The sequence below is a fragment of the Dendrobates tinctorius genome, unplaced genomic scaffold (assembly GCF_039654945.1).
Source record: "Dendrobates tinctorius isolate UK_male_01 unplaced genomic scaffold, ASM3965494v1 ptg000382l, whole genome shotgun sequence".
Classification (NCBI taxonomy): Eukaryota; Metazoa; Chordata; class Amphibia; order Anura; family Dendrobatidae; genus Dendrobates; species Dendrobates tinctorius.
The window spans coordinates 536419-558988 of NW_027362048.1; the positions used below are offsets into that span (position 1 = coordinate 536419).

The following is a 22570-nucleotide window of genomic DNA, read 5'->3' on the forward strand; positions in this document are numbered from 1 at the left end:
ATACCAGCCCGCTGCCGCCCCAGAAATGACGCATCTCTTAGAAGCACCATGTCTGGCACTTAGCCCCTTTCTTCCCACTGCCGTGTAGCTGTGGCATATGGGGTAATAAGGGGTTAATGTCACCTTGCTATTGTAAGGTGACATTAAGCCCTGTTAATGATGAAGAGGCGTCAATAAGACGCCTATCCATTATTAATTTTATATTAATAAAGGGTTAAGAATAAAAAAAATACACACACATAAGAATAAAGTATTTTAATGAAATAAAACACGACACATTTTTTCAAAATTCTTCTTTTACGCCTACCCAGTCGAAGCCATCGATCACCTGCAAAAAAAATAAAAAAACAAACCAACAACATACTCCCTGTTCAATGTAATCTCATTAATAATGATTGTCCCACGACGATCTCCCCTATAGAGTGGTCACATCAGCAGATGTGACCTCTCTATAGGCCTCTGATGACACACTGACCGGAGAAAACCCTCCAGCAGTGTGTCATCGAAGATAAGCCGCTCCCTTTACGGCACTACAGCGTGAGAATATTCTCACGCTGTAGTGCCACAAAGTGACAGGTGAACTCAGGTGACCTACCGGCGGCGGAGTGATACAATGCGGAGGATTATCTCCGTCATTGTATCACCGGAGCCCCTGGAGAGCGGTCGCGTCAGCTGATGTGACAGCTCTCCACGGGAGATCGTCGTGGGACAATCGTATTAATTGGATTACGCCAGACACAGGGAGTATATTGTTGGTTTATTAATTTTTTCTACCGGTGATCGAGGGCTTCGGGGATTAGGTGTAGATGGAGAGTATGAACTATATACTTTATGTGTGTGTTTCTTTTTTTTACATTCAACACATTAGCCGGATGATGGGACTACTACTGTCTCATCATTGGCTAATATGTCAATCACTGTCACTGTAGCAGGCATAGCCTGATGGGACTTGTAGTCCCATCGGACGATGCCTGCATACACAAACACACACACACGCACACACAGCCCCGCACAAAGCCCTGCAGACCCCCACACAGCCATGCACAGACCCGCACAGACCCTTGCACAGCCCCGCATACCACTACACAGACCCCCAAATACCCCCGCACAGACCCCCACACAGCACCGCATACCCCCGCACAGTCCCCCGCACAGCCCCCTGCACAGCCCCGCAGACCCCTGCACAGACCCACAGACCCCCCCCCCACACACACACATAGCCCACACACACCCAGTGTCGGAGCATGCGCAGTTAAAAAAAACGGAATCCGTCACCGGATTCCGTCATTTGTTGGACAGCGATGGATCCTGCGCTCATAGACTTCCATTCTAGCAAAAATCGGAGAGCGATGCATCCGTCGCTGTCCGACCTTTCGACAGAGGTAAAAAATGTTATTTTATCCGTCGTCTCTGGCCGCCGGACGAACAATTTCCGACGGATCCGGCGAACGACGGATGTAACGTGTGGCCATCAGTCGGAATCAGTCGCTAATACAAGTCTATGGGCTCATACTAACTGGCAATAAAATCGGACATTTGCAATCCGATTTAAAATCAGATTGCACTCTGACCAATGTTAGTCAATGGGTGACATCTTGACAAATGGGTATTCGTGATTCATGTGAGCTTCCGTACCTAGTAATTTAAAACTCTTATTGGCCATCCAACCCCATCGATTCATACCCCAATAAACACTCCAGAGGTATTTGGATAAATTGGCCACAGCAGCCTTTTATTAAACATATAACATAACATTTTAAACACAACGTCCCAGAAGGGGTGGTCCTCGAAGCCCCAAACCATAAAACTCAGATTTGATATTCCCAACTTGGTCCACAGGTCGAGTCTTGCCTCTAGCCGTTAAGCACCAGCTCAGAGACACATATCAACCCACCTGGCCAGTTTCCATTACCATTAAGCACGGGTCCACTTTAATCCCTTCCGCGGGATAATTCAATTACCCGTCCACTTGAATCCACCCAGGGGGGAGTCCAGGACCTCTTGAGATCCCCCCCGAACCGCTATTTACCAGCACCACCAACTTCGAGGACCTCCCCCCCATGCCACACTGCCGTGACAAGTAATTATACAGACTTACAAGCAAATTATAACCCCTAAATACCGCCCATATCCATACAAGAAAAGGAAACCTATTAACACAAGATTAACCCCAAAGCGATTACCTAACCAAAAATCTAATTAAGGGAGGGTGGGTGGGAGCTTCTTGTCACTATGTGGGGGAACCTAAAATGGTTGCCCCACTAAGATGGTCACTGTCTTTAGAATGATAACTCGTACTCCAGCTCTGACCCCGCCTCCCCCTCATCCCAGCACTAGCCCCCACCTTATCCAAATACATTAACTCTGTAGTACCATCCTAATCCCTAACTCCAGCTCACTATATTCCCACTCAACCCTGTCATGTCGGCCTCCCTTTTAAGGCCTGTGGCCCAGTACGGCCTCTCTTGACAAATGGGTATTCGTGATTCATGTGAGCTTCCGTAACTAGTAATTTAAAACTCTTATTGGCCATCCAACCCCATCGATTCATACCCCAATAAACACTCCAGAGGTATTTGGATAAATTGGCCAAAGCAGCCTTTTATTAAACATATAACATAACATTTTAAATACAACGTCCCAGAAGGGGTGGTCCTCGAAGCCCCAAACCATAAAACTCAGATTTGATATTCCCAACTTGGTCCACAGGTCGAGTCTTGCCTCTAGCCGTTAAGCACCAGCTCAGAGACACATATCAACCCACCTGGCCAGTTTCCATTACCAATAAGCACGGGTCCACTTTAATCCCTTCCGCGGGATAATTCAATTACCCGTCCACTTGAATCCACCAAGGGGGGAGTCCAGGACCTCTTGAGATCCCCCCCCCCTGAACCGCTATTTACCAGCACCACCAACTTCGAGGACCTCCCCCCCACACCACCAACATAAATGTTTTGATCCCTCAAACATTTATGTCCCTCCACATTTCAGAGCCTCTTTTTAATGTCCTCTGGTTGCACCAAATGCCACGTATCCAAACCGACCCTGTTTAGGCGGATCTTGCTCCTCTTCCAAAATTCCCCGTTTACCAAATTCCAACTCCGTGTGGCGCACCACAACCTCCCCATTCCTTGCCATGAAAGACAGGACACTGCTTTATTCACCTTGATCCCAGATTTGTTCACTCACTGAACAGACCTCGCTCCATGCCACACCTTTCTGAAAACGATATCATACCCAACCACCAAAACCTAGGAGACATAGCCATAGCTGCAACATATCAACTTCATATCCTTAATCACCTCCCTGTAGGGCCTTTTCCAAAAACCAGTCTTTCCCAGATGAATTGCCAGTACATCTGAAGCTTGGGCCCAAGCAAACAAATCTTTGAAACTCGGAGCGTAACTGTTTCCAAACCATCCCCCCCGCCTTTTGATCCACCGTGAGACCGCTATATTCCTTGGCACCCAAGCTGCCAACTATCTAGGCAGACCGCTGCCCTTAATGCTGCCCAGAAGACAAATGAACGTCCCATAATGCACCAGCGCAGTTATCCATACTTAAACAAAATCAATGCTGGACCAATGTACTGTTAGAACCTCACAGACTTCCAACAACCGATCCTCTTCGTCACTTCCTAGCCTAAGCCTCACCTGACTGTCTCCATGGCTGCTCCCATCAGAAGTTAATGCCCATTGTAATCCTCAAAAAGGATAACTTCCTAGTCCAAAAACCTCTTTTTATTGCCTCAAATTGAAAATATGACAGAAAATAGCCATCCTTATGTATCAATAACAGGGCACCCAACGCGCCCATTATCCACAGAAAGAACTCTTCATATAAATCCACTTAACATATAAGGAGAACTAACCACATCAAACAACCTTACCTTGCAACCTTTGTCTACGACATTGGTTTTTTGAAAATGTGACAGCAACGAACCGTTTTTTATGTACCAATAACAGGGCACCAAACGTACCAATTATACACAGAAAGATTTCTCTTCCTATAAATCCACTGGACATATAAGGAGAACCAACCACTTTAAACAACACTACTTTGAAATCTTTTCCTTCGACATCCATTTTGGAGGTACGGATAAATGTTGTCCCCCTGTTCTCAAACCCATTCGCATCCCATTTCCGCAGCACTCCTTCCCGAAATCTAGAAGGACTAACTCCCTCAATTGAAAAGAAAAAACCCAAAATAAGGTTGCCAGTAAAGCGCCCTGAAAAAGATGTAACTCCCGTGAAGAGGAACAGACATCCACTAGCTGATTTACAAAATCAGTAAATATATGATAAAACACCGGCCAACTTCCATCCCATACCCTTAGACCAGAAGGATTTTTGCTAAATCCTAAATACCCCTGAACTTAAAAATTCAAAAGCTATATCCGACATTAATTTATTCAATTTAGGACAGACCAACTCTTCTCCCGACTATACCCAACCAATAACACCGAATTGCTCTCCTCCTCCAACCCTTTTCCCAATGCCGACCTCCAATTCTCCCAATTACCACATGCCTAAACATATTATGTCCACATACATTAAAGACCTAGACAATAAATTCCTTACTGCCATTACTGCCTGATGGAAAGTTCCAGAACTCCACCGGACACATCCACCTTGTTAAACTCGCTCCTACTGTGGACCAGTAAAAGCTTCAAGAATAGAATAGAGTAACTCACGCCACGCCCAACCTCAGCTGATAACCACAAGTCAAATTAGGCCCAACCAAACCGAATGCTGTAACACCCAGTCCCAATGGCCGCTCGGAAGGAGGTAAGGAATTTTAGGGGCCTATCCTCTCAAACCTTTGAAATCGAAACCAAACCGAATCTTCCACCCTGAAAATAACTCCATTTACTTACAATGATAGTTCCACAATGATTGGGAATACCTGACACCAAACCCGATTATACGCCAGACCATTATTACTCCCAACATTTGGCCCTGACTCTACCAACCACCATTACTAAACCAAACCTTTTGCCCCGACTCTACCAACCACCCAAATTGAAATGTCCAAACCGAAACCATGCTGACCCATCAAGCCAACAAAAGGACCTAAATCCACCAGTGCGATCCAGATGGACCTGCTATTATACAACTCTCTTTTGAGGAAAACAAATGCGTAGACACTGTCGCCATAGATAGCCGACGGCAGAACGCTTTGCCCAATGACATAATCTTACAGGCAAAATTAGCTTGTCCAGTAGAGATTGAGCCTCACGCAACGTCACCATCTACAAATCATTAACCCGACTCGCTTCTGCCTTCATGTCAACCATCATTTTAAGGCTGGAGTCACACTAACCTGCACAAAATACGTTCAGTATTTTACATGCGTAATACGGATGACAGACCCCTAAATAGTGCTCTGTATGTCATCCGTAATCAAGGTGTGGTCGCGTATTTTGCGCATGTAAGCATCCGTATGTAATCCGTATGGCATCCGTATGGCGAGATTTTCTCGCAGGCTTGCAAAATGGACATATAATGGAGCCCTATGACAGTTTTAATAAAGAAATGAAAGAATAGATATAGACACATAGAATGCATATATATATATATATTCTATGTGTCTATATCTATTCTTTCATTTCTTTATTAAAACTGTCAGTGTGATTTTACTGTATCGCGCACCGAATTGCCAGCTTTGCTAAAAGACACCGGATGCGTATTTCTCGCAAGTCACACGTGTGTTCCGTGTGTAATCCGTATTTTTTGCGCACCCATAGACTTGCATTGGCGTACTACGGGCGTAGTACGCTGACAATCGCAGCATGCTGCGAGTGGCACGGAGCGTAGGATACGGATGAGAAATATACGTCTGGTGCGAGGTACCCCATAGAGAATCATTTGTCCGTGTCTAATGCATGCTTTTTGCGCCTCTCACTCTCCCGTATTCCTCGCCAGTGTGACTCCGGCCTAACCGGTGACCTGCCGTCCAACGCAAATTGTATCAATTTGATACCCAAGAAAAAACTCAATACTGTCACAGAGCCCACCGTATTTTGGGCCACTTAAGTGGCCGAAACTTCCTGGCCATACTCTCGATTGTCTGTTATAGAATGAACAATCAGGATCCTGCGCCAAACCAGTGACCAAAAATTCATGCAATTAATGAATAGAGGAATTGAAAACAAACATCTCTGTAAGCGACCATTCCAAAATACAAACCAAGCGTCACAAGAATATGAACATGAAAGGGGACACCCCATAAGTAGACAATGATCAACAAAGAGACCCATTCCCCAAAAAAAAAACCAACCCAACGAATGCATACTATCCGTTTTGGCCTAGTTCCCTTTCAACACAACCGTACCCAATCCATAGCAGCAACAAAAAAGTGTACAACACCAAACCCAACTGAGGGTCGATACCCTCAGTTACCGATGACCTTTACGTAAAAGAGTTGTGATGAATTTCTTTAAATGTACTATGCCCCTCCATTTACCACCACACAAATTGTTGAAACCCTCAAATTATTGAAGGAGAGCCTATTTAAACAGTCCAGCCATTTTACCCAAAGCCACATCTTTATATAATTGTTTAGAAAGCAAAGCCACTTCAAGTTTCGGTATAGAACCAAATTTTAACGTCAACAAGAGGAATCCTGAAAACCATCCCTAAAACTCTCTCTTACCCGTGGGCTGCCGTCTTATTAAGACACCTATTTAGAAAGCCTCTCTTCCTGACACAATGAGCTCGACCCTTTTTTCAATTCCATCATTACCCCCTTTGCTTTCTTCCCATGAAACACTTTACCACCCCATGACCTACTTAAATAATAAACACAACCCTTTCTCCACTGCCACCAAGTCTCCTGACCCCTACAAAGTCCCGCTGCACACAGGAAACGATTTCCTATGCCCCAGCCTACCTGGGGCCCTTATCCTGCTTTTTACTGTCGAAACTGCTCAACATATTTAGCCCAAAAAGAAACCTCAACAATCACATTCATGTAACCACAAATCCCAAGCAGTTCTCCGGGGACCTTTCGTAAATAACGATAGCTAGTATAGCGGATAACTGTACCCTTTAGAGAAGATTCTCCAAATTAAATGAACCCTCTTTTTATCCTCACCTCACCATGTCTAAATTAAAACATTCCACTTGAAGCAATGAAAATATCTCAACATATTGTCCTTTCCAAATCGTGTCCCCTACCCCGTGTTTCAAGCGCACCCCCAAAGTCCCCTCAAACACAAACCTCACCCTTAGCATACTCATCTAATAGCAATGCATCCACTCTTTGCTCCTCGCCTCCTGCCTTCACTAATAGGCTGCACTTCATGCCGAACTGGATGTATGCATCTCATCCACTCATATCGCCTTAAAAAACACCTATCCTTAGCACTACCCAGCCTTGCTGCGGAAGGTGCTACCCTGCTGACTAAATACCGTATGGATCCCAGATCCCTATAACCGGACAAAATTCCGTAGCCCATGCAAAATAAACATTATGCCTCTGCTAGCCCCCCTTAATGAAACAAAATTTCAAACACAAACACTCATAAAAGGCTAGCAAAGGGTTAAGTGTAAGGAAAAAATGATCAGTCTCACCTGGCTGCCTGGGTGCTGTGTTCCCAGCAGCCGCAGATCCTGAATCCGGTTGAATCGATTCGTGCTGGTTCCCGAAATGTTGCAGTGTCCTAATGCTTCATGCCATCCTGGTGATCGATCTGCTGCCTGCATGTTCCATCAGGCTCCCCCTTGGTCTTTGCCCCCGGGCCAGCCTGACACTGCCCGCCATCTTGCTGAAGCGCCGCTTCTGCCGCTGAATGGGTGGTGCCGGCCGTCTGCCGCACGCGATGGTATCCTCGCTGAGGGGCCTGCATACCAGGCCCCCGTCCCTCTCACCGTATCCTCCTGACCACGCTGAGCGGATCTGCTACCCGACAGGGCGCCCGCCGCACCCAGACCGTAAGCCTTCTGTGACGATGTAGCGAGGGAGGCCGACTCGTCCTCCGCTGCAGGCCCCACCGCCTAATCGGATTCCTCCCGGTTCTCGTAACGTGAGCTGCCGGCTTACAGCTCACACCCCGAGTCGGAGGGTCCCAGTAGGGGCTCCTGATGCGGTGCCGAACCAGAAGGGGACCTGCAGACTAAGGTATGCCTGAGAATTAGCTTCCTGCGATGTCCATCCTGCATTGCCTGAGGTGACCCAGTCACAGCTCCCTGTAGCAAGTCTTGGAAGGCAGTTTGCATCCAGCTAGCACCCAGCGACTCCTCAGCAGACTCCTCAGTTGTTGGAGCATTGTTTCCACATCCATAATTAAGATTCTACAGAAGAGACCCCACAGCTTCTTGTCACTATGTGGGGAACCCAAAATGGTTGCCCCACTAAGGCCTCTTTCACAAATCCGGTTTTAGTAATCCGGCACGATGCGGCGAAATTTTTAATAACCGGATCCAGCACCGGATCCAGTTTTATCCCATAAGCTTTCATGGTCGCCGCATCGTGCCGGATGGTTATGCGTCGTGTCTGGTTGTTGCCGGACACGGCATAAATTAGCTGTCCGGCATCTGCAAAAAACGTTCCCTGCAACGTTTTTTGTCAGCGCCGGACCGGCTTTTTCCACAGCGCATGCCCGGACTCTGTGAATGTTAACCGCACAAGTGCCCGGCGAGAGAGAGAGAGATCTCTCTCTGTCACCCGGACACTTGTGAGAGATCTCTCTCGCCGGGCACTTGTGGGGTTAACACTCACAGTGTCTGGGTGAGAGAGAGAGATCTCTCTGTGGGGTTAACCCCACAAGTGCCCGGCAAGAGAGAGAGATTCTCTCGCCTGGACACTAAGTGTTAACCCCCATGTCTCTCTCTCTCCACCCCCCTCTCCCCTCCCCTCTCCTCTCCTCTCCTCTCCTCCCCTCACCTCCCTTTCAGCAGCTGTCTCTCATCGGCTGCCTCTGTCCACCTCGTCCTGCGGCTCCTTTAAATAATGTCCGAGCCGTATCTCTCGCCGCACACACATCCGGTGTCACGGCTGCAGGCCGGATCCGGCGGCCCGGCTTTTCGCCGCATGCCGCCGGACCCCACACACCGGATGTGTGAAAGTAGCCTAAGATGGTCACTGTCTTTAGAATGATAACTCGTACTCCAGCTCTGACCCCGCCTCCCCCTCATCCCAGCACTAGCCCCCACCTTATCCCAATACATTAACTCCGTAGTACCATCCTAATCCCTAACTCCAGCTCACTATATTCCCACTCAACCCTGTCATGTCGGCCTCCCTTTTAAGGCCTGCGGCCCAGTACGGCCTCTCTCTCTTGCGATTTTTTTCCCATCCAAAATCGGACTGAGAAAAAAATCGCAGCATGCTGCGATTTGCTGCGATTTTCGCCAATGCAAGTCAATGGGTGCGATTATAAAAACGGACAAAAAACGGACCATCCGTTTTCCATCTGTTTTAAACGGATACATTACCATTCTGTGGCATAGAGCACTGTAAATGGTCCTGTAAATGACTGTAGAAAAATAGTTGCTGCGAAAAAAAAACGGATTGCAAACGGATGCAAAACGGATAGAAAAACGGATGGGAAGATTAAAAATCGCATAGAAATCGCATGACACTCGCATAGCACTCCTCCCTTTTTTACAGTCCAGAAATCGGACCGTTTTTTTAATCGCCAGTGAGTATGAGCCCTATGAGAAAAAAAAGGATCCGGTGGCATTAGTCGCCGGATCCTTTTTTTTTCAAAATTTGACGGATTGCGACTGATGGCAAAAAAATGAAATGTGAAAGAGGCCTTAGATGATGCAAATCTGCAGATAAAATACACACGTGTTTTTAGTGCATTTCAGCAGAAACACATGAAGAAAGGATGTAATCCATACACAAATATAATAAAGTTTTGTCAAACCCAAATACCAGGAAATATCACAAACAAAGAAGCTATATTTAAAACATGACAGACCAACAAGAAACAGAAAACACAGCATCAAAAACAAAGGCAAAGTCATTTTCATTCTAAATCCTTATCTATTTGATTCCATAACCTAAATTATGTTCTAATTCACTTGAATAAAATTCCCTAACCTTCCCTAACTACACTAGCTAACAGCTATTCTAATTGTTTTCCCTACTTCATTTATGGTGACGCTTCATTTAGGAATCCCAGGGCATGCTTGGATACTCAGATAAAACGTCATCAGGGAACAGGCACATCGCACACTGCACAGCACGCTGGAACTAGCCCAGCACCTGAAACGAGGATCACTGATGACGCTCCGTTTCAGGGAGGGGGCAGGGGATGCGTCAGTTTGTCCCCTGATGACGCTCCGTTTCAGGGAGGGGGCAGGGGCTGCGTCGGTTTGCCCCGTGCTGACGCTCCGTTTCAGGGAGGGGACAGGGGCTGCGTCGGTTTGTCCCCTGATGACGCTCCGTTTCTGGGAGGGGGCAGAGGCTGCGTCGGTTTTTCCCCTGATGACGCTCTGCTTCTGGGAGGGGGCAGGGGCTGCTTCGGTTTGCCCCCTGATGACGCTCCGTTTCAGGGAGGGGGCAGGGGCTGCGTCGGTTTGTCCCCTGATGACGCTCCATTTCAGGGAGGGGGCAGGGGCTGCGTCGGTTTGTCCCCTGATGACGCTCCGTTTCAGGGAGGGGGCAGGGGCTGTGTCGGTTTGCCCCGTGATGACGCTCCATTTCAGGGAGGGGGCAAGGGATCCGTCGGTTTGTCCCCTGATGACGCTCCGTTTCAGGGAGGGGGCAGGGGCTGCGTCGGTTTGCCCCGTGATGACGCTCCGTTTCAGGGAGGGGGCAGGGGCTGCATCGGTTTGTCCCCTGATGATGCTCCATTTCTGGGACGGGGCAGAGGCTGCGTTGGTTTGTCCCCTGATAACGCTCCGTTTCTGGGAGGGGGCAGGGGCTGCATCGGTTTGTCCCCTGATGACGCTCCGTTTCTGGGAGGGGGGCAGAGGCTGCGTCGGTTTGTCCCCTGATGACGCTCTGTTTCTGGGAGGGGGCAGAGGCTGCGTCGGTTTGCCCCGTGATGACGCTCCGTTTCATGTAGGGGCAGATTTGGCATTGCACTTCTATTCTTGATATGATACTTAAATGCAAAGATTCCCTTTGTGACACACACACTGCAGACCATCTTTCTTGCTTCCCAAATGCTAGACGCAATCACTAAATGTGCAGGCAATGTGAAGCAGAGAATAAATTACATCAAACTGGAAGAGGTGGACAAAAATACATACCTCTGATGAAGAGTTCCTCACTCTTTGCAAGAACTGTTTTATCATTTCTTCTGGCCGTTTTGCTAATAATAATGAAAAGATTAGTAAGAAAAAAACACGTCCTACATTAATTTGCTCTCATGGAATGTCTGCTCAAGGTTGCTAGATTATTATATGTAGGGGGCTTGTGACATTTAATATCTACAGGACATCTATTATATCTATTGCACATAGTTATTCTATCATCTATCTATCTATATATAAAACTTATTAGTTTGAAAACTAGCTTTAAATTACATACAGAATTACAGTATGTGAAAAACACATTGCATATGGATTGCATACGCATGTCATATGGATGCTATTTAAGAGAAATTGAATTGTACTCGAATGACAATCGTCTTACTTTTCTGGAGCAACATTGGACCGATATTTTTATACACTAGTGTGACTCCAGCCTAAAGAAAATAATTCAGAAAATATTATTTCTAAAGCAGGAAAGCATCTTAAGGATGTGCCTCACCTTTTTTATTAGTGATTTTTCGACTGGTCCCTTGAATTCCAGGAACTGGACGAAGATATCTTTTCTTTACTGGGGGCGGGCGAAAAATTGGAGAAGCAGGGACTGAGAGACAAACTGGAAGTCCTGCAGCACTCATCAGGAGACCACTTATGCCTAATTTCATCAATAAAGAGTTATTAGGAAAGCTTTGAGCTACGTACTAATTGTATGTTGTAAAAAAACCTCTTCACCTTGATTTCCACCCCATAGTTACCTGCAAGTGCGGGTGGGACTATTCCAGAGCCTTCCATATTATATAGGGGCAGTGGTGGCACCCTGCAAAATGCAAAACACAGAAATCTAATATATAAAGCTCAAGTGTGTGTATGTATGTATGTCCGGGATTGGCATCTGCACCGTCGTAGCTACAGCTACAAAATTTGGCAGTCACACGTCTGGACCCTGAGAGCGTCCTAGGCTATGTTGTGAGGTGAAATTTTAACCTCGCGCGTTCCAATTCACCAATTTTGCCCCTATCTACATAATGGGGAAAAAGTGTGTGTGTCAAGCCCCGCCCCTCATTATGATGTCATAATGGTTGACTATAGGATGGAGGATGTGTGATGGGTATATGGGCACTGGACTATGGGATGGAGGATATGTATGACGGGTATATGGGCACAGGACTATGGGATGGCGGATATGATGGGTATATGGGCACGGGACTATGGGATGGAGAATATGTATGACGGGTATATGGGCACTGGACTATGGGATGGAGAATATGTATGACGGGTATATGGGCACGGGACTATGGGATGGAGGATATGTATGATGGGTATATGGGCATGGGACTATGAGGTGAAGGATGTGTGATGGGTATATGGGCACTCGACTATGGGATGGCGAATATGTATGATGGGTATATGGGCATGGGACTATGGAATGGAGGATGTGTGATGGGTATATGGGCATGGGACTATGGGACGGAGGATGTGTGATGGGTATATGGGCATGGGACTATGGGATGGCGAATATGTATGATGGGTATATGGGCACGGGCCTATGGGATGGAGGATGTGTGATGGGTATATGGGCACTCAACTGTGGGATGGAGGATATGTATGATGGGTATATGGGCACGGGACTATGGGATGGAGAATATGTATGATGGGTATATGGGAATGGGATTATGGGATGGAGAATATGTATGATGGGTATATGGGCACGGGACTATGGGATGGAGGATGTGTGATGGGTATACGGGCACGGGACTATGGGATGGAGGATGTGTGATGGGTATATGGGCACTCAACTGTGGGATGGAGGATATGTATGATGGGTATATGGGCATGGGACTATGGGATGGTGGATATGTATGATGGGTATATGGGCACGGGACTATGGGATGGAGGATAATTACAATTTGCTATAACTAACCACAGTTAGTTACTATGCCCGGGCAGCTCCGGGCTCTTCAGCTAGTTCTTTATAAATATTCAAACACTTTCCATTAATTACCATTTATTTTAGCTTGTTATATATACACATGCTGGACAACCCTTACATTAAAACCACTGAAAGGTGGGGAATAACACAGTGAATAATGACAATGGCACCTATCAATAAGTGGGATTTACAGTATGAGGCAACAAATGATCAATTAATTGTTTAACCATTTCCTGCACCACAAAGTGGTGGGGACTTGCCCCCAGAGCCAGGATTGCAGCTTTGTGCAATTCTGTGGCATCAACTGCTTAGATGCCACGATTTATAGCAACTTGGAGTAGTGTGTACGATGGAGACTGCTCCTTTGGTCACCCCATCTGCCACATCCCGCAGCAGGGAATGTCTGACTTTTGTGTATGCCCGAGGAGATCTCAAATATTTCAGAGTTTATTTTGTATGGATAGCCACTTTAAAAAGAAAAAAAAAAAAGAGAGACATCATTCTCAAGAGATATCTGAAAGTACTATGTGAGCATCTTATTCTGGTCATGATTGTATCCAAATAACTGAACTGGATTATTTTTATAATGACTTTTTACTGAGAACATTTGAGGGCTTTTTTCCTTGTTGAACCTGCTCCATTAGAGACTTCTTATATATTTAATGTGTACATTATTATACATTCTATGTACATTGAATTGTTTATTTTGAGCACAAAATTAGTTTTTTTTAAAGCCTAAGGGTATGTGCACACGCTGCGGATTCCGCTGCGGTTCCGCAGCGGTTTTGGCCGCTGCGGACCCGCAGCAGTTTTAGCTGCGGTGTACAGTACCATTCAAATGAATGGTAACCAAAAACCGCTGTGTAGACGTTGCGGATAAATCCGCGCGGTTTTCCTGCGGTTTTGAAACCGCAGAAAGAATTGACATGTCAATTCTTTCTGCGGAATCCCCAGCGGTTTCCTATCTCCACCATTGTGGAGATGGTGAAACCGCAGGACCAAACCGCAGGCTAAACCGCAGATAAACCGCAGGTCTTTTGACCTGCAGTTTCATCTGCGGTTTTTGCAAAATCCGTGCGGATTAATCCGCAGCGGATTCCGCAGCGTCTGCACACACCCTAACACAGCACATTTCCCCTACAGTGCTCCGCCTAAAAGTATGATGCACAATGTATTGAATGCCAAAAAACAGACATACTCACCTAGCCCCATTTCCACTATGGGCTGCTCTGTGCAGAGTGTGGACTAGGGCTCAGCCCAGCAGGTGTGATTTAATGATTTAATTGCATCTGCAGTGTGGAGACTGAGGCCCCATTCACACGTCCGTGTTTCCAGTACATGTGGCGTCCATTTGCACACGTACCGGAGACATGTACACAAGCACACCCCAAAAAAAAACACAAACACACAAAAAAGTTTTTAAATAAACACTCCCCAACACTTTCCCTGGTTCACCAATTTATTAAAAAAAATTTGAATCCGACGTACTCTAAGCGAATCCAACGAAGTCCATCAAATCCACCGTATAAAGCCGATGGAGCCTCGGTCCTAAGCACCGTAGTCTTTGCAAACAACCACTGTGTGAGGCCCAGCGGCTCTGAACGATGACATCAGTAACGTTACCACTCATCAGAGTCACCGGGTCACCCTGCACTGTGCATGACCTGGCGACTCTATTGAGTGGTAATGTTAATTACATCACCGCTCTTCAGAATCACCGGTTCTTGCACAGCGCAGCGTAACTCGGCAATGGCTGCTTGCAAAGATTATGGAGTGTCAGAACAAGGCTCTATAGGCTTTGTATGGAGGATTTTTCTGGAATTTGCTGGATTCGCCTGGACTATGTTGGATCTGGTGGACTCCGTCAAACCTGTGTGGGCTTTTTTTTTTATAAAGTGGTGAAACAGGGAAAGTGTGGTGTTATTTAAATAAAGTGTCTTTGTGTGTGTGTGTGTGTGTGTGTGTGTGTGTGTGTGTGTGTGTGTGTGTGTGTGTTTTTGATTACTGGGTTAGTAATGTGGGTGTCTGATAGATACCTCTCCATTACTAACTCCAGGGCTTGATGACAGATGTGTTTTTGGACAAATCACAACTGGCATCAACCCCAAGCCCCATTACCTGGATTGCCAAAGCGCCAGGGCAATTGGGAAGAGTGAAGGCAATGCACAAGAATTGGAGAATTTCATGTAATGTTCTACTTCTGGGGAAGCTGCAGGCCGGTATTTTTAGGCTGGTAAGGGCCCAATAACCATGGACCTTCCCAGCCTGATAATATCAACTCACAGTTGTCTGCAATACCTTTGCTAGTTCCCAAAAATGGCTGGGACCCCATATCATTTTTTCATTTATTTACTAGGTTAATAAATATACAGTAACCTACACTAGCAAGGGAAAAATTAAAAATCTCATGGATATCTAATTAACTATTATCTATCTATCCATTTATCATCTATTTATCTCTTATCTATCTATATCTGTTGCAGGGTTACCACAACAGAGAGGAGCCAGAAGACCACAGCGTTTGATAACTCCTACTCCTGCGCTGAAAAGAAAGACTTCACCTTCTTTTTAAATGGTGTAAATTTCTTTTAGCAGAACAGGGGTTAACCGGCCATGAGGGTCTGAACTCACAGCTGAGCTCGGTTAGCCACTCCTATCCCTTTTATAATCTGGGTCCTAATTGAAACCTACAGTACAGACCAAAAGTTTGGACACACCTCATTCAAAGAGTTTTCTTTATTTTCATGACTATGAAAATTGTAGATTCACTCTGAAGGCATCAAAACTATGAATTAACACATGTGGAATTATATAATTAACAAAAAAGTGTGAAACAACTGAAACTATGTCTTATATTCTAGGTTCTTCAAAGTAGCCACCTTTTGCTTTGATTACTGCTTTGCACACTCTTCGCATTCTCTTGATGAGCTTCAAGAGGTAGTCACCGGAAATGGTTTTCACTTCACAGGTGTGCCCTGTCAGGTTTAATAAGTGGGATTTCTTGCCTTATAAATGGGGTTGGGACGATCAGTTGTCTTGTGCAGAAGTCTGGTGGATACACAGCTGATAGTGCTACTGAATAGACTGTTAGAATTTGTATTATGGCAAGAAAAAAGCAGCTAAGTAAATAAAGACGAGTGGCCATCATTACTTTAAGAAATGAAGGTCAGTCAGTCAGAAAAAATGGGAAAACTTTGAAAGTGTCTCCAAGTGCAGTGGCAAAAACCATCAAGCGCTACAAAGAAACTGGCTCACATGAGGACCGGCCCAGGAAAGGAAGACCAAGAGTCACCTCTGCTGCGGAGGATAAGTTCATCCAAGTCACCAGCCTCAGAAATCGCAGGTTAACAGCAGCTCAGATTAGAGACCAGGTCAATGCCACACAGAGTTCTAGCAGCAGACACATCTCTACAACAACTGTTAAGAGGAGACTTTGTGCAGCAGGCCTTAATGGTAAAATAGCTGCTAGGAAACCACTGCTAAGGACAGGAAACAAGCAGAAGAGACTTGTCTGGGCTAAAGAACACAAGGAATGGACATTAGACCAGTGGAAATCTGTGCTTTGATCTGATGAGTCCAAATTTGAGATCTTTGGTTCCAACCACTGTGTCTTTGTGCGACGCAGAAAAGGTGAACGGATGGACTCTACATGCCTGGTTCCCACCGTGAAGCATGGAGTAGGAGGTGTTATGGTGTGGAATGCTTTGCTGGTAACACTGTTGGGGATTTATTCAAAATTGAAGACATACTGAACCAGCATGGCTACCACAGCATCTTGCAGTGGCATGCTATTCCATCCGGTTTGCGTTTAGTTGGACCATCATTTATTTTTCAACAAGACAATGACCCCAAACACAACTCCAGGCTGTGTAAGGGCTATTTGACCAAGAAGGATAGTGATGGGGTGCTACGCCAGATGACCTGGCCTCCACAGTCACCAGACCTGAACCCAATCGAGGTTTGGGGAGAGCTTTACCGCAGAGTGAAGGCAAAAGGGCCAAGTGCTAAGCATCTCTGGGAACTCCTTCAAGACTGTTGGAAAACCATTTCCGGTGACTACCTCTTGAAGCTCTTAAAGTAATGATGGCCACTCGTCTTTATTTACTTAGCTGCTTTTTTCTTGCCATAATACAAATTCTAACAGTCTATTCAGTAGCACTATCAGCTGTGTATCCACCAGACTTCTGCACAAGACAACTGATCGTCCCAACCCCATTTATAAGGCAAGAAATCCCACTTATTAAACCTGACAGGGCACACCTGTGAAGTGAAAACCATTTCCGGTGACTACCTCTTGAAGCTCATCAAGAGAATGCGACGAGTGTGCAAAGCAGTAATCAAAGCAAAAGGTGGCTACTTTGAAGAACCTAGAATATAAGATATGCAAATTGCCTCTTCAGAAAGAAAGAGGATTTTTACTCTACAGCGCTACCTATTGGTAGTACAAATCACAATCAACCCTTTAAGAGTGATGGGGTGCAACGCCAGATGACCTGGCCTCCACAGTCACCAGACCTGAACCCAATTGAGATGGTTTGGGGTGAGCTGGTCCGCAGAGTGAAGTCAAAAGCGCCAAAAGGGCGCATGCGTCGGCAAAAGCATACCAGCGCACGGCCTGCGTACCCAACGCTAAATATCGGGGACGCAGGTCACATGCAGCATCATGCGCCCATAGGAGGAGCTGACTGGAGGGGACGCGGCAGGGGGCGGAGCTGCACGGAGGCCGTGCGCTGCGCCTCCTAACGCTAGTGTGAAACTAGTCTCAGAAGGATAATGCACCCTGACTTACTGTAAATATTGTTCAGGAATGGTTTGAGAAACATAATAAAAAGATCCATGGAGTCTCCTTTATGTAAAAACAGTGTGGTGTTTGATACTAAAAGACGCCTGCAGAGGTCTTGTGAAATATATGCCACCCACAAATGGTCAAGCTATTTGGTGAAATGAAACCTGCACAATAATAGTCAGGTGATTTTGGTGTTATGCCTGATATGAGATATTTGTTGACTGCTGCAAACAAACAGATAACATGCAGAATATTTAAGCAATAATCCACATTTACCTAGTTATGCTCTTGTCCTTTTGAATTCGATGACCATCAAGCCATGATCCACTGCTTTCTATCTGACGTCCAGGCCAACTGGCTGATTTTACACTTTGTACCAGAAGACACTGTGGGCATGTACAGGGAGGGGGGCTCATTTTTCTTCTCAGAGAAGATGATCGAGATAAACCTTTGCCAGCTAAGGTAGATTTTGAGCAGCTGAAGTTAGGATGAGGACTTGCTAGACCAGTCTTTAAGTCACTAGATCTCGACTGGGACCTAGTAAACTCAGGCATGACATCTGAAGGTCTGGAATTAGATCTTACAAATCCAGGTCTAGAGCCCATATTTCCAGAGTCCGAATTTCTTATCGCGATGAGTGAACTATCATGCTGTGATTCTGATTTAGCTAGCACAGGTCTAAAATTTGCATGTCTTGAGTCAGATCTGTCACTTCCTGATTTAGAGATTGATCTGATTAACACAGGTCTACAGTCAGAAATTTGAGAATTAGACCCAGTACATTTTGAATTATCAAATGGTCTAGAATTTGACCGGAGAAATTCAGGCCTAGTTTCTTCTGGCCTAGAAATTGATCTGTTCAATTCATTTCTATATTCTCCTGGTCTAGGAGTTATATAATTTGAAGGCATGGACTCTGACACTGCATGTCTAGGTTTAGAAGCTGATAAAACCGGACTACAATTACCTCGTCTACAATCAGGACTCATGTGTGCCCATTGTGGCTGGATCATTGTGTTAGACTCAAGAAGCAATGAATTTGTTTTCTCTGACCATGATCTGGAATTAGGTGAAGTGGTTTTATTACAATAGGATGGCCTATCGTTTTTGTTTATTACGGTTTCTTCAAAATTAATTAATTCGTTGCTGGCATTTTCCAAACCTCGATTACAGTCTACTGAAAGATCATTAGAATTCACAAGTTCATGACTGGATTGTAATGGTCCATTGCTATAATTTACCATCCCATGATTAAAGTTCATTAATATCTGGTTAGAGTTCAGGATATCACTATTCGAATTACCCAATACGTGCTCAATATCTGACATCCTATAACTGTAGTTCCCAGCGTCATGTCTGGAGGGAACTGTCTGTTGGTGCGAGTTCATATTCACCTGATTTCTGCTAAGTAGTAAATTGTTAGAATTGATTAATGTCTTGCTTGTGTCAAGATCTATTAGTTCTTTGTTGTGGCCAGCTCTGCCAGAGTTCACAAGTCTTTGGTTGGTATTCACTAACAATTTATTTAAATGCAGTTGCTCCTGACTAGGATTCAGAGGAATTTTGTAAATAGGATATAATCCATATTTTGATTTTCCATTTGGAAGAAGTTGAGAAATCACAGGCTGAAATTTAGCTGAAGGACTCTTGATTCCTGCTGTAGGGTAGGGAGTGTGAGCACGAGCACGAACTCTTATTCTCTTTTGTGAAGGAAATTTGACTTGCGTCATGGTTTGAAGGCATATATGCGACCCACTGCAGGGCTCTCCAAGACTAACACCTTGCTGCTGCTTCTCAAAAGCATCCTGGATCAAAACTGACAATCGGGTTTCAAATGGGACCCAATGCCCTGGGAACTCCTCACTTTCCCATACTATGCCTTGTCCAGGTGCACTGTTAAGGGGAAAGGTCACTCTTCTTGCTGGGTAAAGGGTACCTGTATGTGAAAAAATTAAGAGGTCAGTATATTAAATGTCCACAATATTAATAATGTAGATATTCAAAAAGTTCGTAAAAAAAACAAAAGAAAATGGAGCCTCCTTAAAACTTTTTGGCCAGGTAAACAACTATTCTGAGAAAGTATGTTCCCGTACTGTTTAGCACAACTACGTTTTGCCATCTAGTATATAGACAGACCCTGATTCTATGTGTCACTTACTGGTCTACCTGCTGTAGTTCTGAGGAAATCACTGTTTTAGCAGCAGGAGATTATCACTAGAGGAATACTAAAACAGATGCCAGTTAGTCTTCCAGATTCATGAGCTCTGTATAGACCCTTCTCCACCACTGAATGAGAGCTTTCTGCCTATGCACAGTGTACACAGAAAGCTGCCAATCAGTGGTGTGGGTTGGATTATACAGAGCTCATCATTCAGCGACCTAGTAGATCTGCAGCAGAAAAATGATTTTATCAAAAGAAGTAAAATTAGTGACTTATCATTGGAATCAGGGTTTCCACCCCTCCACCATACTGCTCAGATGGTGGAGCAAAAGTTGGTGAAAGATAACGTTTAACTCATTTGCAGTTGACTTTCTGCCATAAAATTCACTAGTAGAAACCACTGAAACATTACATCTGTCTCTATAATGTGGGCAATTTAAAACATTTGCTAAAATCAAAGTCCAAAACATGATACTAAAAAAAAGAAAAGTTTGTTTTACTACTCAGCTGCTTTCATTACTACATAAAAAATACAAGATGTGAACCCAGATTGTAAATATATTAAGGAAAAAGAGTCCTGTATGTGTATGCATCTATGAAAAGGGCTTTCCCTTGTGCCGGCCCTAACAGAATGAAATAGGTGTCACTCTGAGCCTAAAGATTCATTTGTGGACCCTAATATTGAGCGCCACCGCTCTAGATCATGCTTTATGTAAATCATATTGCTAGTCGCATGTCTCTTAATGTACTGACTGCAGCAAATGGATTCCATAGACACCAATTCATCGGGTCATTTTTCCAATGTCTGATTTTATCTTCTCCAGTTTCTAAAAGTATTTCTCTTTAGATTTCTATATATGGCGAAAAACCTTATTATACAAACTTTGATATATGTTCAATACATGTTGAACATTATAGTTTACTGAGGTGTAAATCTGTCCATAGAATGAGTTACAGAGGAAGGAGACAAAATTCACAAATTGCCCCTATAACTTGTCATTAGACCCCTACCTGCTATGAAAACCCATTGTGTTTCCGAGATGGAGATTGGGCGATGTCAGAAGTTTGATCAGGAAAAAAATATCTCTGTACCAAAATACTGTTACAATAATTTAACAAATAACAAATAATTACAAATATTAGCTTACTGCATAAAAAACAATGACCCTAACTAATTGTTTAACAGAAGAAGGGCAAATCAGTGGTTGCCCTCAGCAGAAGACTGACGTTCCTTAGACTTTATATTATGAGGAATTAAACATGTTTTTACGATTTGTGATGAATGTGACAACTTACAAATCCCTTCTGCTTCGACAACAGTGTCACGGTCTGCCACCACACCACGCCATGTCAGCCTTACTTTCTACGTGCAGTTTCCTACCTGTTTGCTCAGTCTTTTTCTTTATGTTGCATAGTCATTGATAATCATTCCCATTGATTTTGTTAGGATATTGTGACAAATTATTCAATGTGTACTACCCTAGTCTTATTCACTATTGTTTGCTTCCAAATGCAATCGGATTTTCTGAAATAGCTTGTGAATAGACGTCTCTGCTTTTTGAAAAATCTATCCCCTCTTTGTTTGAGAAGCTGCAGCCCTACTAGAAAGTCTCCCATCATTTGCTCTGGGAGCTGTGGGACTTTCTTTCATGAGGGACATCAGAGAGAAAGAACACACATTCTTCTAAGTTAAACTCTAATTCCTATTCAAGGACCTTGGCTACAATTACCTGACTTGTGATGACACTATGGCACATTTATGTGCAGGGTTTACCAATAACGTGAAACGCCCATACAATTCTTTACCATGCCTTTGTATTATTATATGGCTTCTTCCTGACAAATGTATTGATCTATATGTCAGTAAGGCTAGGCTCACACACCTCGAGAGCGCCCCATGTAGCCTTGTATTAGGCACTGTGATCTTGTGAATAACACCAACCTTGCCGGATGGAGGTCAGACAATGTCCACAGTGGCTCTGTCGGCTTCCTAATAGTGAATGGCTCCATTGCGGCTCTGGCAGGGTTGCCGCTCAGGATCCTGTTTTTCCTGGATTATGGCTGAAACCCAGATGCAGCGCTAAGAGGAGAGCATTGTACGTGTATGTCCCTGGTCTTTCATGTAACACGGATCCACAATAAAAAAGGATGCATTTTATTTTCCATCAGTGTTTTCTAATTATTCTACCAGTATTTGATATGTTTTTACAGCTGAAATTCTATTTATTGCTATTTATATTATATTGGGCAAAAACAGATAATAATAAATGAAAATACTGATCCAATACAAATATATTTGGAATACTTATGTATCCATTGAAGGACTTTTCAAAGACTTCTATATTCTCTCTGGGAGACCTATGAAAGTCACACATGCTGTGTTCTTAAAAAAAAAAAAAAATTACGGTACTTAAAAATTGGTTTACATTACAACCATATTTAAATCTGTAAAAAGTGGATGAGATACAGTTGAAAACAGAAGTTTA

At 44.5% G+C, this 22570-nt stretch overlaps 1 protein-coding gene across 1 annotated transcript in view; it reads right to left on the reverse strand.

Moving 5' to 3' along the window:
- The window catches only part of LOC141075952 (E3 ubiquitin-protein ligase DTX4-like), a 108307-nt gene that overhangs the window by 35414 nt on the left and 50323 nt on the right, over positions 1 to 22570 (reverse strand). Inside the window, exons 2-5 of the mRNA XM_073563147.1 lie at positions 18200 to 19859; positions 11963 to 12024; positions 11710 to 11862; positions 11208 to 11269 (exon numbers count right to left, since the gene is read on the reverse strand). Of these exons, the coding sequence (XP_073419248.1) occupies positions 11208 to 11269; positions 11710 to 11862; positions 11963 to 12024; positions 18200 to 19859 (1937 nt within the window). The remainder of the gene's footprint in view (positions 1 to 11207; positions 11270 to 11709; positions 11863 to 11962; positions 12025 to 18199; positions 19860 to 22570) is intronic.